This window comes from Aythya marila (genome assembly GCF_965140915.1).
Source record: "Aythya marila genome assembly, chromosome: 6".
Taxonomy (NCBI): Eukaryota; Metazoa; Chordata; class Aves; order Anseriformes; family Anatidae; genus Aythya; species Aythya marila.
This window is the reverse complement of record NC_139047.1, coordinates 15,790,793-15,805,041: the sequence shown is the minus strand read 5'-3', so window position 1 is coordinate 15,805,041 and position 14,249 is coordinate 15,790,793. Positions and strand designations below refer to the sequence as shown.

General features: G+C 38.5%; 1 protein-coding gene across 1 annotated transcript in view; it reads right to left on the bottom strand.

Moving 5' to 3' along the window:
- The window catches only part of LOC309879566 (titin-like), a 246,514-nt gene that overhangs the window by 45,518 nt on the left and 186,747 nt on the right, over positions 1-14,249 (bottom strand). Inside the window, exons 239-260 of the mRNA XM_082763383.1 lie at positions 11,283-14,249; positions 10,855-11,175; positions 10,457-10,741; positions 9,950-10,249; positions 9,363-9,665; positions 8,040-8,315; positions 7,628-7,927; positions 7,238-7,540; positions 6,710-7,009; positions 6,303-6,590; positions 5,914-6,210; positions 5,523-5,825; positions 5,124-5,429; positions 4,030-4,317; positions 3,634-3,924; positions 3,250-3,537; positions 2,496-3,086; positions 2,283-2,387; positions 1,615-1,812; positions 1,234-1,530; positions 506-1,093; positions 108-410 (exon numbers count right to left, since the gene is read on the bottom strand). Of these exons, the coding sequence (XP_082619509.1) occupies positions 108-410; positions 506-1,093; positions 1,234-1,530; positions 1,615-1,812; positions 2,283-2,387; positions 2,496-3,086; positions 3,250-3,537; positions 3,634-3,924; positions 4,030-4,317; positions 5,124-5,429; positions 5,523-5,825; positions 5,914-6,210; positions 6,303-6,590; positions 6,710-7,009; positions 7,238-7,540; positions 7,628-7,927; positions 8,040-8,315; positions 9,363-9,665; positions 9,950-10,249; positions 10,457-10,741; positions 10,855-11,175; positions 11,283-14,249 (9,498 nt within the window). The remainder of the gene's footprint in view (positions 1-107; positions 411-505; positions 1,094-1,233; positions 1,531-1,614; positions 1,813-2,282; positions 2,388-2,495; positions 3,087-3,249; positions 3,538-3,633; positions 3,925-4,029; positions 4,318-5,123; positions 5,430-5,522; positions 5,826-5,913; positions 6,211-6,302; positions 6,591-6,709; positions 7,010-7,237; positions 7,541-7,627; positions 7,928-8,039; positions 8,316-9,362; positions 9,666-9,949; positions 10,250-10,456; positions 10,742-10,854; positions 11,176-11,282) is intronic.

The following is a 14,249-nucleotide window of genomic DNA, read 5'->3' as shown; positions in this document are numbered from 1 at the left end:
AAAGTACCACATTATACAACATCATTACATTACAGGGGAAGTCACTCTTACACTGTCTGAACTTATCCCCCACCCACCATTTGAAAAACAAAAGGCATGATACTAACATGCAACATCCTTGCATATGACTGAGTTTGAAGCATCACTTGGTGGTCCAACTCCTGCTCTATTTTCTGCACTGACACGGAATTCATATTCATTTCCTTCCAGGAGACCAGTTACTTTGCACCTGAGATCTGAAACTGGTTTCTTTGTTGCTCTGACCCATCTTAAACCTTTCTTCTCTCTCCTCTCCACATAGTAACCTGTGATTTCACTTCCACCATCATCTACTGGCCTTTTCCAGGTAACTGTCACAGTATTTTTAGTCACATTTGTTACTTCTGGTTTTCCAGGAGGACCTGGGGGACCTGGTAAGAAAGAAAACAGTACAAAGTTTAAACAAAAATCAAGTCTTCAGAGATTAATAAAAGCACACTTGAACCTTTTAGCTTGTTCTACTTACCAAATCTGTCCACCATTTTGACTGGTTCTGATTGTACTGGTTCACCCTTGCCATATTGATTTACTGCTGATACACGGAAAACATATTCATTTCCTTGAATGAGCTTGCTAACAACATGCCTACAACTCTCAATATTTTCAGCAACTAATGTCCAGAGCAGTCGACTAGTTTCTCTCTTTTCAAGAACATATGATTTGATTGGTGATCCACCATCTTCTGCAGGAGGTGACCATATAAGAGTGGCTTTTTCTGCTGAAACATTGCTGATCTCAATAGGTCCTGGAGGTCCTGGAACATCTAAAACTTTCACATGTACACTCTCCTGCTTAGTGCCAAAAGGATTGGTTGCAGTGATCGTGTATTCTCCAGAATCCTTTCTAGTTGCATATTTGATGCTTAGAGTAGAGGAAGTTGGTGTGGTTTCAATCTGCACAAGCTCTGAAGGTCTAAAATCTTTTCCAGCTTTTGACCACACTGAAGTTGGAGGTGGTTTGCCACGGATACTAATAGCAGACACTGTAATTGTGTCTCCTGCTTTCACTGTTAAACCTTCCTTCAAAGTAGGATCAATAACAATTGTTGGTGCCTCTGTAAAACAAAACAAAACAAAACCAGGTTGTCATAACAAAAAGAAAGTAAAAAAAAATAATAATAAAAAAAAAACAAACAAACAAAAAAAAGAGTTTTTAATGAGTTAAATAAAATTTATTTTGATATCTTCTACATACCGTACTCATCCTTGCATATTATGGTTCCTGTGGATTCAGATGGTGGACTGATAGCTCCAGCAGTGTTCTTTGCTCTAATTCTGAACTCATACTTGGAGCCTTCAGTAAGGTCAGTTACAGTAAATGCGCAGTCTGGAACATTCACATGATTAGCTTTCGTCCAAGTTTTTGAGGGCAAATCACGCTTTTCAACTATATAGCCAGTTAACTTATGTCCACCATCATATTTTGGTTCTGTCCAAATGAGTGTTACTGAGTTCCTAGTTACATTGATAACTTCAGGTTTCCCAGGAGGATCTAAAAGAAAAAACAATAAACCATGGTCAAACAAGAGTGATTTCAACTTTCAGAATTTTTATTTTTATTCTTCTGATGACTTACCAATAGGATCAAGTGCAACAATTGGTTCAGATGGCAGACTTGGTTTACCTACTCCAGCCATATTGATTGCCATTACTCTGAATTCATATTCCAGTCCTTCAGTTAATCCTGTCACTCTAAAATCTTTCATTCTTATTGGAGTTTTATTGGCTCTCTTCCACAGAAGACTATTTCTTTCTTTGACTTCAATGTGATAACCTAAAAGATAAATGATGAGGTGAAAATGATGAATTTTCTACAAATCTTCATTTAACCTAGCTTTGCAAAATATTGTAATGTATGTATGGCATGCCAAATAAGAATTTTGCAGGAACAACATTGAAAAACAGATTAAGAAATGGATATGAACATACATTAAATATGTATGTAATTGCAAGAATGAGATGCTTGCAAATGCAAATTTCTGATTTTACAGCCTCGAGTGATGTAACATGTAGTTGAGTTTGTTATTTGTTCTTCAGATGTTTTGTCTGTCTGCCAAAATACTGTTTCTGTTAGTCTCTTCCTGATTTTTAAGGTAAGCCTTTGAAAGTTTCATCATCCAGAAAAAGTAGGAAGAACAGTGAAATCACACACTCACTCAAAATAATAAACACCTTATCTTACCCTTTGGCAAAGAGAAAGAAGTATGAAGAACTGGAATATTAAGGAGACTTTTGGAGATATACCTGTGATTGGTGAGCCTCCAGTTCTTCTGGGATCAGTCCAAGTTAAAGCTACAGAGTCATGCCGAACGTCAACAATGTTGGGAGGTGGAGGAGCATCTGGCACATCTAAACAGTATAAAAAAATGCAGAAGCGTTAAAAATATGTATCATCTGTAAAGCTTTTTTTTTTTTTTTTTTTTTTTTTTTTTTTTTTTATTTATAATGTATACTTACCAAATGGATGTTTTGCAATGACAGGGTCAGATTTAAGACCTTCACCTACTCCATATTTATTTTCAGCCCTGATCCTGAATGTATATTCATTCCCTTCATGAAGTCTTGTAACTCTAAATGTAGTTTTCTGGACTGCAGAGGCACAAGTCACCCACTTATTGTTTACATTATCTCTCTTCTCTAGGACATAGTTAGTGATTTCTGAACCACCATCATCTTTTGGAGGACCCCACTTTAAGGTTATGGCATCAGCTGTGACTTCTTCAAATTTTACTGGACCTGTTGGTATGCCAGGTTTTCCAACAACTTTCACAGAAATAGTGCCTTCCTTGCTGCCAATGACATTCTTCAGAGTGATAGTGTATTTTCCAGCATCAGCTTTCTGGCAGTCACGTACTACAAGGGTGGTGTTAACTGCTGTAGATTCAAACGCAACTCTTCCACTCTCGGTAAGTGCCTGGTCTTCATCTTTCTTCCAAGTTACAGCTGGGACAGGCTTGCCTTTAATTGGGATTTTAAGACGGAAATTGCTACCCTCTTTAGCTACATAGCACAAATCAGGTAGATCTCTTAAATCAAGATCAGGTGCCACTGTAAAAATCAAGATACCAATTATTCAACTATGCATAAACTCTGATAAAATTCAGATGTTCTTTTAAAGGCATCTGATTTGTACACATGCATAGCAATGATGTTAAGCATGAAATAAATGTGGTTTGGATAAAATAATTAATTATCTGAAGTTGTTTCTTACCAACATCATCTCTTGCCACAATTGTGAGCTCTGTTGGAGTTCCATATCCAGCATCATTTTGGGCTCTTACTCTGAAAGTATATTCTTGTCCTTCTTTTAGATCTCTCATTGAAAAATGGAGGTTCTTTGCTCGCATGACTTCTTGCCATTTATCTTCACCAATGAGAACCTCCACAACATATGCAAAAATACGGCTTCCACCATCACTGATAGGTTTTTTCCATACTAAATTGCAGGATGATTTTGTTACAGCGGAAGCCTTTAGATCCACAACTGGCCCAGGTGTTTCTAGAAGAGGAAGAAAAGCATAATAAGTGTCCTTTCAAACTAAAAATAAAAATGATTTGAATACCGAAATAGGATAAATGGATTCATTTTTCTTACCAGAGGCTTTAACAGCATCGCGAGTTTCACAGGGGTCACCAATACCATATTCATTTTCAGCAAAAACCCTGAAGAAGTAGGATTTGCCTTCTTCTAAGTTAGTTATCCTGCAGCTTGTCTTTGGACATTCTGTTGTTACTGTGGACCATGATTTTCTCTCTGCATCACGTTTTTCAATGACATAATTTGTGATTGGACTGCCACCATCTATTAGTGGAGGTTCCCATGTAATGAAGGCAGAATCCTTAGATGCTTCTTTTACAATAAGGTTAACAGGAGGGCCTGGTGTATCTGGAAGAACACAATCCCCCACCCCAATTTGATTTAGTAAACAAAAATACAAAAAAAAAATCAGTTAAAAAATGAACAAATATACTGGGGAAAACTGGCACTTACCAAGTACTTTTACAACAATGGTGTATGCCTTTTTGCCACAACTGTTCTCCAGACTGAGAATGTATTTTCCAGCATCATATTTATTTACATTTTCACAACGTAGGAAGGTATCAAAGTCAGTTGACTTGATGTCTAATCCTTGTCTATCTCTTAGGTTAGCACCCACTTTAGACCATGTAATCTTGGGAGGTGGACGTCCTCTTACTGGCACGTAAAGCCTCATTGTGACTCCAGCACGCAACACAAGGACTTTCCTTAGTTCTGCATCAAGTTCTCCTTCAGGAGGAACTGTGTTTAACAAAAAAGATGTGATTAAAACATTATCTTTAAGACTATCACTAAAGATTCTGTGACATGTACCTCTTTACAGGCATTTCACTAGATTAATTAGCTTGTTCTTATGTCATGATGATATCAATGAGTTAGTTTCCTGACTCCCATTTCAAGCTCATTTGTAAACCTGTTTTTTTTTTTTTTCTTTCCCCCAATTATTTCACTTGCTTTTCTTCTGTCTTTTCCACCATTTACATTACTTATTATATGAAAAGGACTCCCATTTCTTCTATAATTCAAAGGATTTTCAAAAACTGCACTACTTTACTTGAACTGAGGCAATTCTCTGAAGCTTTTCTACAGATAGCAAAGTGTATACAGAAGCCAGCATGGCTCTTAAGGAATATGTGTCATACAATTAAATTGTATGTCAGTGGAGTTTTTGAATTATAATCTGGCTTCAAACTATTTAGAAGACATGAAGAAGACTAAAGTTTTCAGACAGAAGAGAGGCGTGAAAAGTCTAATTTTAGGATCAGATAGAAAAAAAAACAAACAACAGGAGGTGGAAGAGTATCTGGGATACAAATTAAAAATGCAGACACTGGGAAGATTCTTCTCATTTCCTAACTGCCCCATTCTCTTCCAAATTAGCCATTTTTAAACTACATTTATTTGAGAAAGGACACATTCCAAATTAATCTCTCTTTTTTTTTTGTTTGTTTGTTATTGTTGTTGATCTACGACAAACCCTTCATTTAGAAGCCATCCCATGAATTAAAACAAAAGTTAATTTCACAATATGTTTTCAGTGAACATACTTAAAATATCTTTGGCAGTATGTGTATCAGGTACATCACTTGGATCACTGTATCCAATCTTATTGACAGCATAAACGCGGAACTGGTACTCTGTATCTTCTATCAGCCCCGTTACGACAAATCGTGTAGCCTGTAAATTCTTAGGTAGATTGCATCTGACCCAATTGTCTGTGTCAACTCTTTTTGCTTCTACTAGATAACCAATAATAGGGCTTCCACCATCATATGCTGGTTTGCTCCATGACAGGCTTATTGAATTACGAGTACTATCAACCACCTTTGGGAAGGCAGGTGGGCCAGGAGGATCTGAGAATTAAAAGAGCAGAAAGTTAATCATACTGAATGTTGTACAAAAGTATTTGGAAATACCATAGAAAACGTCTCAGACTTTTAGCTTACATTGAGGATCACGAGCATACACGGCTTTGGATGGTGCACTAGGCTTGCCAGGTCCAGCCTTATTCAATGCTATCACCCGGAATTCATATTCTGTTCCTTCTTGGAGTCCTGTAGCCTTAACAGTTCTTTCAATGACAGGCTTTCTGTTTACCTTAGTCCAGTTAAGGGCTTTAGTTTCACGCTTCTCAAGTATATAACCAGTTATTGGGGATCCACCATCACTAGCTGGTGGCTTCCAGCTAACAGTCATAAAGTCTTTCGTTACATTACTGATAATTGGTGGATCACAAGGTCCAGGTACATCTGTGAAGATTTATTTGAAAATTATTTTCATATCTGTAAGTGTACATAAAAAAGAGTCACTCACAAAACTATCCTACAAAACACTTACCATATGGATTCTTAGCAACTGCTGGTTCAGTCAAGATAGGGTCTCCAACACCATATTTGTTTTCAGCACATATGCGGAACTGGTACTCATGTCCTTCTATTAATTTCTCCACTGTGCAACTTGTAATGGGTACATTGGCACTGACTTGGGCCCAGTTTGGTCTGCTTGTTTCACGTTTGTCAACAATGTAGTTAGTAATTTCTGAACCTCCATCTTCTAGGGGAGGCTCCCAAGAAAGCATTGCACGATCTGCATACATATGCTTGATTTTTACAGAGGCTGGAGGACCAGGCTTATCTGGAAGAATTAACATCCCATTATTACAGCTATAGTTCTTGTTATATCATTTAACCATAAATGTATTTATCAACAGACAGTCTTTAGCTTACCGAGTACTTTAAGCTTAATGGTTGCTGACTTTGATCCACTTGCATTTTCAGCAGTAATAGTATAATCTCCTGTCTGCTTCCTGTTAACACTGAACAGTTCAACAGTAGCAAGATTTCTTTTAGTGGTGATCTTAACACCTTCTGATGGCTTTAAAACTTCTCCTTCTTTCTTCCAGGTGATGCTTGGCATAGGCTTTCCATATACATTTGCCTCCAGACGCACATTAGTTCCAGCTTTTACTGTAAGCTGTGATTGCATAGATAGATCCAACTCTATTCTGGGAGGAACTGAAGGGAAAAAGCAAAAGGGTAAATCAATCTAGTACGAGGTAAACACCTCATTCTTCACATGAATTCAGCATGGAGAGACTCTCGTCAGAGTTTTTAAATGCTTCTGCATTTCTTACCATTTTCTGGATGAATGGTCACTGGATCAGAAGGTTCTGAAGGTCTGCTAATATTAACTGCTGTCTTAGCAATTGCTCTGAATTGATATTGAGCATTTTCTTCCAAATCAGTAGCAGTGTACTCTTCTAGGGGTATTTGATGTGGAGTTGTATTGCACCGGACCCACTTATCACCAGGTAATTTGCAAGCTTCAACAAAGTAGCCAATAAGCTTGCTACCACCATCATGCTTTGGTCTTGTCCATACCAGTGACACAGTACTCTTAGTGACATCAATAACTTCAGGTTTTCCAGGGGGATCTAAGGCAAGTAAGATCATGTTATAGTCTGTTTTGCCAAAAGGGTTAACATATTAAAAAGTGGCTTTAATTGTGGTGGATCCTGTTTACAGTACAACCACACAGTGCATTTACAGCAAATGTGAAAACATAAATGGAAATGCAAACTGAAGATTATAGAGTTGCAGATATACTGAAAATAACCATAAAAACAACAGCCTGCTGCAAATCATTGATACATTTGGCTTACCGACTGGTGCTCTTGCTGTGACAAACTCAGTTGGTTTACTAGGTTTACTTGCTCCAGCTCTGTTCAGCGCATAAATTCTGAAAGTATACTCAAGACCTTCGATGAGCCCCACACAAGGGTACTCTGTGGAGCGAACAGCTGTGTCATTAGCTTTCACCCACAGTAAACTGTTCCTTTCTTTTCGCTCAATGAGATAACCAGTGATTGGACTGCCTCCATCACTATCTGGTCTATCCCAGGCAACAAAAATGCAGTCCTTATTAACCTTGGTAATACGTGCATTCTTTGGTTCACTGGGAACATCTATAAAGAAATACAAAATTGGATATCAATCACATGTCTTATTAGGAGGACTAAAAAGAGAAATGCTGTTACTAAAAACTGACATACCAAATGGGAACCTTGCAATCATCTTGCCAGAATTAAGTGGCTCAGAAATCCCAAAACGATTTTCAGCACGAACACGAAACATGTACTCTTCTCCAGGAATCAGTTTTCCAATTCTACAGGTTGTCTTTGTGACCGAAGCTAAAGCTGTTACCCAATCTCCTCGGCTTACATCACATTTTTCAACGATGTAGTTTGTAATGTTACTGCCACCATCTTCAAGAGGTATATGCCATGCAAGAGTGCAAGCATCAGCATCTATTTCAGAAATGTCAAATGGGGGCTGTGGTGGACCTGGCTTATCTACACAAAGAAATACATTAAGAAAAAGGTATAAGGGAAAATGGCAACCATTGGAATACACTAAAACTAGTTTTGTATAAATCTGGATTTAAAATAATTAAATGAAACATACCCATGACTATCACTCTGATTTTCTGACTATCACTACCAGAGCTATTTTCTGCAGTAAGAGTGTAAAAATCAGAATCTTTTCTAGTCACATCCTTAATTATAAGAACAGAAGACTTTTCTGCTTTATGGACAGCAAGGCGACTGGATGTAATTACATCTTGATCTCCTTTCAGCCATTTGCAGACTGGCTGAGGCTTCCCATATACATGTGCTTCAATTCTCAGTTTCTTCCCAGCTTTAATGTGAACATGATCAGGCATCAGGATCTTAGGTGGGACTGTAGAAAAATACACAGAGACATATAAATTCAACTTCTGTGACATATTAATTCACTTTTTCTTATGTTTTCACGTGAAAGTTCTCTTCCTGTTCCTTAAGTGGAATCACCACTAAGAATGTCTTGTTAATTTTTAATTTAGGTTCCACTTATGAACAACTAGAGATTCTGCAGTGTGCAATATCCACTCCAGTCTTACTTTCACATTCTCATCCAGATTATAAGAGAATATTTTTAAGTTTGGATCACCTTCCTGCACACATAATTTCCATGTGTATGTGGAATTTGTCATTGCTAACCTACTGGACATACAGGTTCCTGCTGACTTTCTACAAGAGAGACATGAAAGAAGAGAAAAGAAAGACTGGAATTCTCACTGAATTAAACCCATTTCTGCAACCTCTTTTTACTACCTTTGAATTATTCTTCAGCTAGAGCCCCTTCTCCCACTTCTTCTGCACAAATTTTTCCCAATTTATAGCAAAAGATGCCTGACTATATGCTTAGTGTACTTTTCTTCCTGCCACTGGCTATGTTTCAGTCTCTTGCTCCTGTACCTATTTCCACGTCACGGACGAAGAAGGCTGTTCTTACCTGTCCCAGACTCCTGCATCTTTCTGTGCCTCAGGGCCTCCCCACTTTGTCCTTGGTACCTTTAGCTTTACATCCTCAACTGACTCTACAATATAAGCACTTTATTTTCTCTTGTCTTAAAACAACGCCCACTTCTGAGCCCACTTATCTCTCAAACTACTGTTCTGTTTTTCTCTTTCATTTTTAGTTAATTGGATGTATTGATTATTTCTCCTTATCTCTCATCTTCTGGTTCAAACTGAAACCACACCCACAAAATTCTTTAACAATTCTCAATTAGTATTCAAGCATCATCTTTTCTGAGCTGTCAAAATATTCAGTACAGTTAACTGTAATCCTCCAGATGACTTCATAAAGTATTTGACTTTTTGGGCCTCAGTCTAAGAACAAGAATGGTTGTTCATTTCATTATTAAAGAGAATATTGCAACATGGGTAGCATTTAAGTACTTACTGAGTTGTTCCTTAATTTCAAATATTCCTTCAGTTTCTCTTGGCAAACTTACTCCTACAGCATTTCGAGCTGCCACTCTAAACTTGTACTTCTTTCCTTCTTTCAGACCAGCTACAACAATGGAGAGATCTTTGACAATTGAATATTCTGTCCAGCGATCTGCTGGTTGGTCATCTTCTTTGTAGCTTACAATGTACCCATCAACTTTAGAGCCTCCATCACGCAGTGGTGGCAGCCAGCCTAAAGTGGCACTGTTCTTTGTAATTTCAGTAACTTCAAGTTTTCTTGGTGGATCAGGTTCACCTTTTGTGGATGGGGAGAAGGAAAGGAAACATTAAACACTGAATTACCATGAATTTCTGAAATACTGGATACTATCTATGCTAAGTCAACAACGACAATACAGAAAAGAGGAAAAATTTGAATGACTGCAAAGGTACTATATTCACAGATTGTGTTATATGAAAGTAACTGACACAAATATTTACGCTTGTTGCAAAGTCCTGTTTAGAAACAGTTGCTTTCATAAACGCAAAATCTTACTTAAATTTGAGAAAATGATAAAATGTGCATAAAGGCATACTTACATAGGGGATCTGTTGCTAAGACTGGTTTTGGTATGTCACTTGGAACACCTGACCCGTATTCATTTACTGCTGTTACTCTAAAGAAATATTCATTTCCAGGTACAAGATTAGCAATTTGGAAACTAGTTTTCTTTAGTTCTGCAGTGACTGTTCCCCAGGTCTTCCTGTCAGCTTCACGTTTCTGCAGGATGTAATGAGTCACTGGGCTACCACCATCATTCTCTGGAGGTGCCCATGAAAGATGGCATGACATCTTGGTGACATCTGAAGCCTTGAAGTCTGATACAGGTCCAGGAGTATCTATAAAGGAATTTCAATTTATGTTAGTCTTTTCTTCTTTAATAAATTAAAATTAAAGGGAGTTAATAGGCTCTTAGACAGGGGGAGGTAGCATTAGTTGATACATTTGTACTCTAAAATTATAGCATTAGGGGGAATAAAGATTTTTGTGTAGAACATACAATATAATTAAAACAATGTCTACACGTAGTTCTCTCAGATACTCACCCAGAACTCTGACGTTCACAAACACAGCCTTTTCCCCAGCTGCATTAACAAGTGTCAATGAATATTTGCCTGAGTCATCACGTGTTGAATTAGGGATGACACAGAAGGCCATAGTGTCAACTAGATCAACTTGTCCTTTTCTGATAACGTTATCAACACCCATTCTCCGCCAGGTGACTTTTGGTGCTGGGCGACCCCTAATAATAGCAAAGAGTCTAATAGGGCAACCTGCCCTGACTGTGACCAACTTTCTCATGCTTGCATCCAATTCAATTTCAGGAGGTTCTGAAAGACAATTTCACAGAAATAAAATGCAAAGTTCAGTACATGAAATAAAGGAAAAACAGAGCAAATAAAGTTTATGTGCAAGTACTCATGAAGAAGATGGGAAAAATCACCAAGTATTTCTTTGGGAGACACAGCTTCTTTCAGCTCAGCTGGCCGGCCAAGGCCAACCTGGTTTTGGGCAGAAACTCTGAACTCATATAATTGGTTCTCATCCAGGCTAGTGGCTGTGAATTCTGTATGAATAACTTGGGCAGCAACATTGCACCGTTTCCATCCTGCTTCAGGATCAGCACCTTCCACTTTTGGTCTAATTTCCACAACATATCCAATAATTGGAGCACCACCATCATACACTGGTTTTCCCCAGCCAAGGGTTATGGAACTCTTTGTGCTATCAACCACCCTCAGGTTTGTGGGAGGACCAGGTGGTTCTGAAAGACAATAGAAGTTACAGATAAGAATATAGTTATGCAATTTAACAATCTGTTAACATTAAAATCAATCAAACAAACAACAGTAGTATACAGTAGTACGATACCTATTGGGTCTTTTGCTACTACTGGTCTTGATGGTAAGCTCGGTTCTCCAAGTCCAACCTCATTTTCAGCGCTGACGCGGAACTGATATTCATGACCAGGGATGAGATTAGTAACCTTCTTTCGCCTCTCAGGGATTGCAGTTTTAGTAACGGGAACCCATCTTAATGATCGTTTCTCTTTCTTCTCTAAGATGTATCCTGTAATTGACTTGCCACCATCATATTCTGGTGGATTCCAAACTACAGTCATCTCTTCTTTATTAACTCTTGTGACCTCTGGAGGGTCAGGGCGTCCAGGTCTATCGTATTTAGTTTTTGCAATAATTGGCTGTGTTTCTGTTGGTGGACCAGTGCCCATCTTATTCTCTGCACGAACTCTGAATATGTATTCATTACCTTCAATGAGACGTGTCACATTTGCATAGTTTGTTAGGACAGAGGAAGAGTATGTAGACCAAACCATACGCTTGCTTTCACATTTTTCTAGGATGTAGTTTTGTATTTCACAACCGCCATCATCCTCTGGAGGTTCCCAGGTAACAGTACATCTATCACTCGAAATGTCAGTGACTTTCAAATTTCTTACAGGACCTGGTTTATCCAAAACAATAACAGTAGCATATGCCACAAAACTACCAGCTGTGTTAGACGCAGTAATCACATACTTCCCACCATCACTGCGCCTGGATTTTGTGAGAACAAACTTAGATGTGTCAGAAGTTGTTTCAATACTGATTCTTGGAGATCTGGTAAGATCTGTAGCATCTTTGTCTTTTGTCCATACAACTTCAGGCTGTGGTTTTCCTCTGACTCCAGCCTCAATTCTAATTGGATCACCTGCTTTCACAGTTAACACCCCACTTAACTTCAAGTCTAACACTGGTTTCTGCAGATCTTCCTTCACAGTGACTTCTTCGGTTTTTACCCAGTCACTTTCACCTGCCTCATTCTTGGTTTGAACTCTGAATTGGTAGATCTTATTTTCAACACATTTATCTACCATGTAGTGTGTTTCCTTAATGCTGCCTTTGTGAACCCTTTCCCATTCATCTGAATCTTTCAGTTTTCTCTCCACATGATAACTTAAGTTAGGGCTTCCACCATCATAATCAGGCCTTCTCCATTTCAGATATACAAACGTCTTTCCTTTCTCTGCAATGTGAAGATTTTCTGGCTCTCCAGGCTTGTCAATAGGATTTATGGCAAGGATAGGAGTTTTGGTCTCAATGCAAGGACCTGGACCTATTTTGTTTTCTGCACAAACTCTGAAGAAATATTCACGGTTCTCTATAAGATTTGCCTTCACTAACCGTTTAGTGATATCAGAAGACACAATTGACCATCCCCTCTGGTTTGGTTGACGGTACTCTACTATATAATTTGTAATTTCTGAGCCACCATTATCCACTGGACTTTCCCAAGCAATCATGCAAGAATCTTTTGTGACATAGCTTATTTTCAGGTTCTGACATGGTCCAGGTCTGTCAAGTACATTAACAATGGCAAAAGCTTGAGCATGGCCACAGCTGTTCTTAGCTGCTATTATATATTTGCCATGATCAGATCTTTTGGCTTCTTTCACTTGCAGTTCAACATTAGGTAGATCATGGGCTATTTCAACACGCTTTTCTTGCACCAGTACTTTTCCATCCTTAGACCATGTTATTTCAGGATCTGGCCTGCCTTTTACTTTACCAGTAATACGGATTGTTTGACCTACTCGGACAGTAATTAAGTCTCGACAGGTCACATCTAGGTTTATTTCTGGAGGAGAAAGAATATCCTTTGCAAGTACAGTTTCTGCCAGTTCTCGTGGTTCTCCCTCTCCCACAATATTGACAGCTTTTATTCGGAATTTATATTCATTTCCTTCTATTAACCCAGGTACTCTAAAGGCACATTGTCGAATGAGTTCATCTTTGTTAATCCTATTCCACTGTGTAGTTCCAGTTTTCTGACATTCCACAATATATCCCAGAATTGGGCTGCCACCATCTTTGAGGGGCTTTGTCCATACAAGATCAGCTGTTTCTTTGGTTTTGTCTTTTAATTTTGGGTTAATGGGTGGTCCAGGAGGAGTGATAGGACGTGATGCTTTTATTGGATCAGAGCTTGGGGATGGTTTACTTAAGCCCACCATGTTTTCTGCAAAAACTCTGAATTCATACGTGTTGCCTTCGAAGAGACCAGTGACTCTGTATTTCATATCAAGTATTGGAGTCTTATTGACACGCACCCATTTACCAGATGCTTCCCGACGTTCGAGTACGTAACCAGTTATTGGAGTTCCACCATCAGACTTTGGTAGGGTCCAAGACACTGTTGCAGCATTTTCTGTAATATCATAAACCATAGGTTTACCAGGTGGGGATGGTGGATCAAACATATGTTTAGCAACTGTTGGTTCTGAATCAAGAGGTGCACCTATGCCTATCTTATTTTCTGCCCGAACACGGAAAATATATTCACAGCCTTTCTGTAGTCGTGGAATCTTAATTTTTGTGTGACTTGTTCCAGAGCTAACCACTCCCCAAGTTTCTTTCTTTGATTGACGCTTCTCAACAATATAGTTTATTATAGGGCTTCCACCGTCATCTTTAGGAGGACGCCAAGAAATAACCATATGTTCTGGTGTTACTTCAAGAATATTAATAGGACCCGTTGGTGGGCCAGGGACATCCAAAACTGTAAGATGTAGAGCAACAGTTTTGCTGCCAGCTGAATTAGATACTGTGAGTAGATATTCTCCTGTGTCTTTTCTTATACAGTCTTTGATGGTAAGCACAGTTGAATAATTATCGGTCTCAATCTTATGTCTGCCTTCTGTTTTAATTTCAATGTCATCAGTAACCCATTTTGCAGTTGGAACTGGAACACCTCTCATAATTGCAGGAAGTCTCACTGTGGTACCAGCTTTAACAACAAGACCTTCAATTAACTTCACATCTAGTTCCACAGATGGCGGTA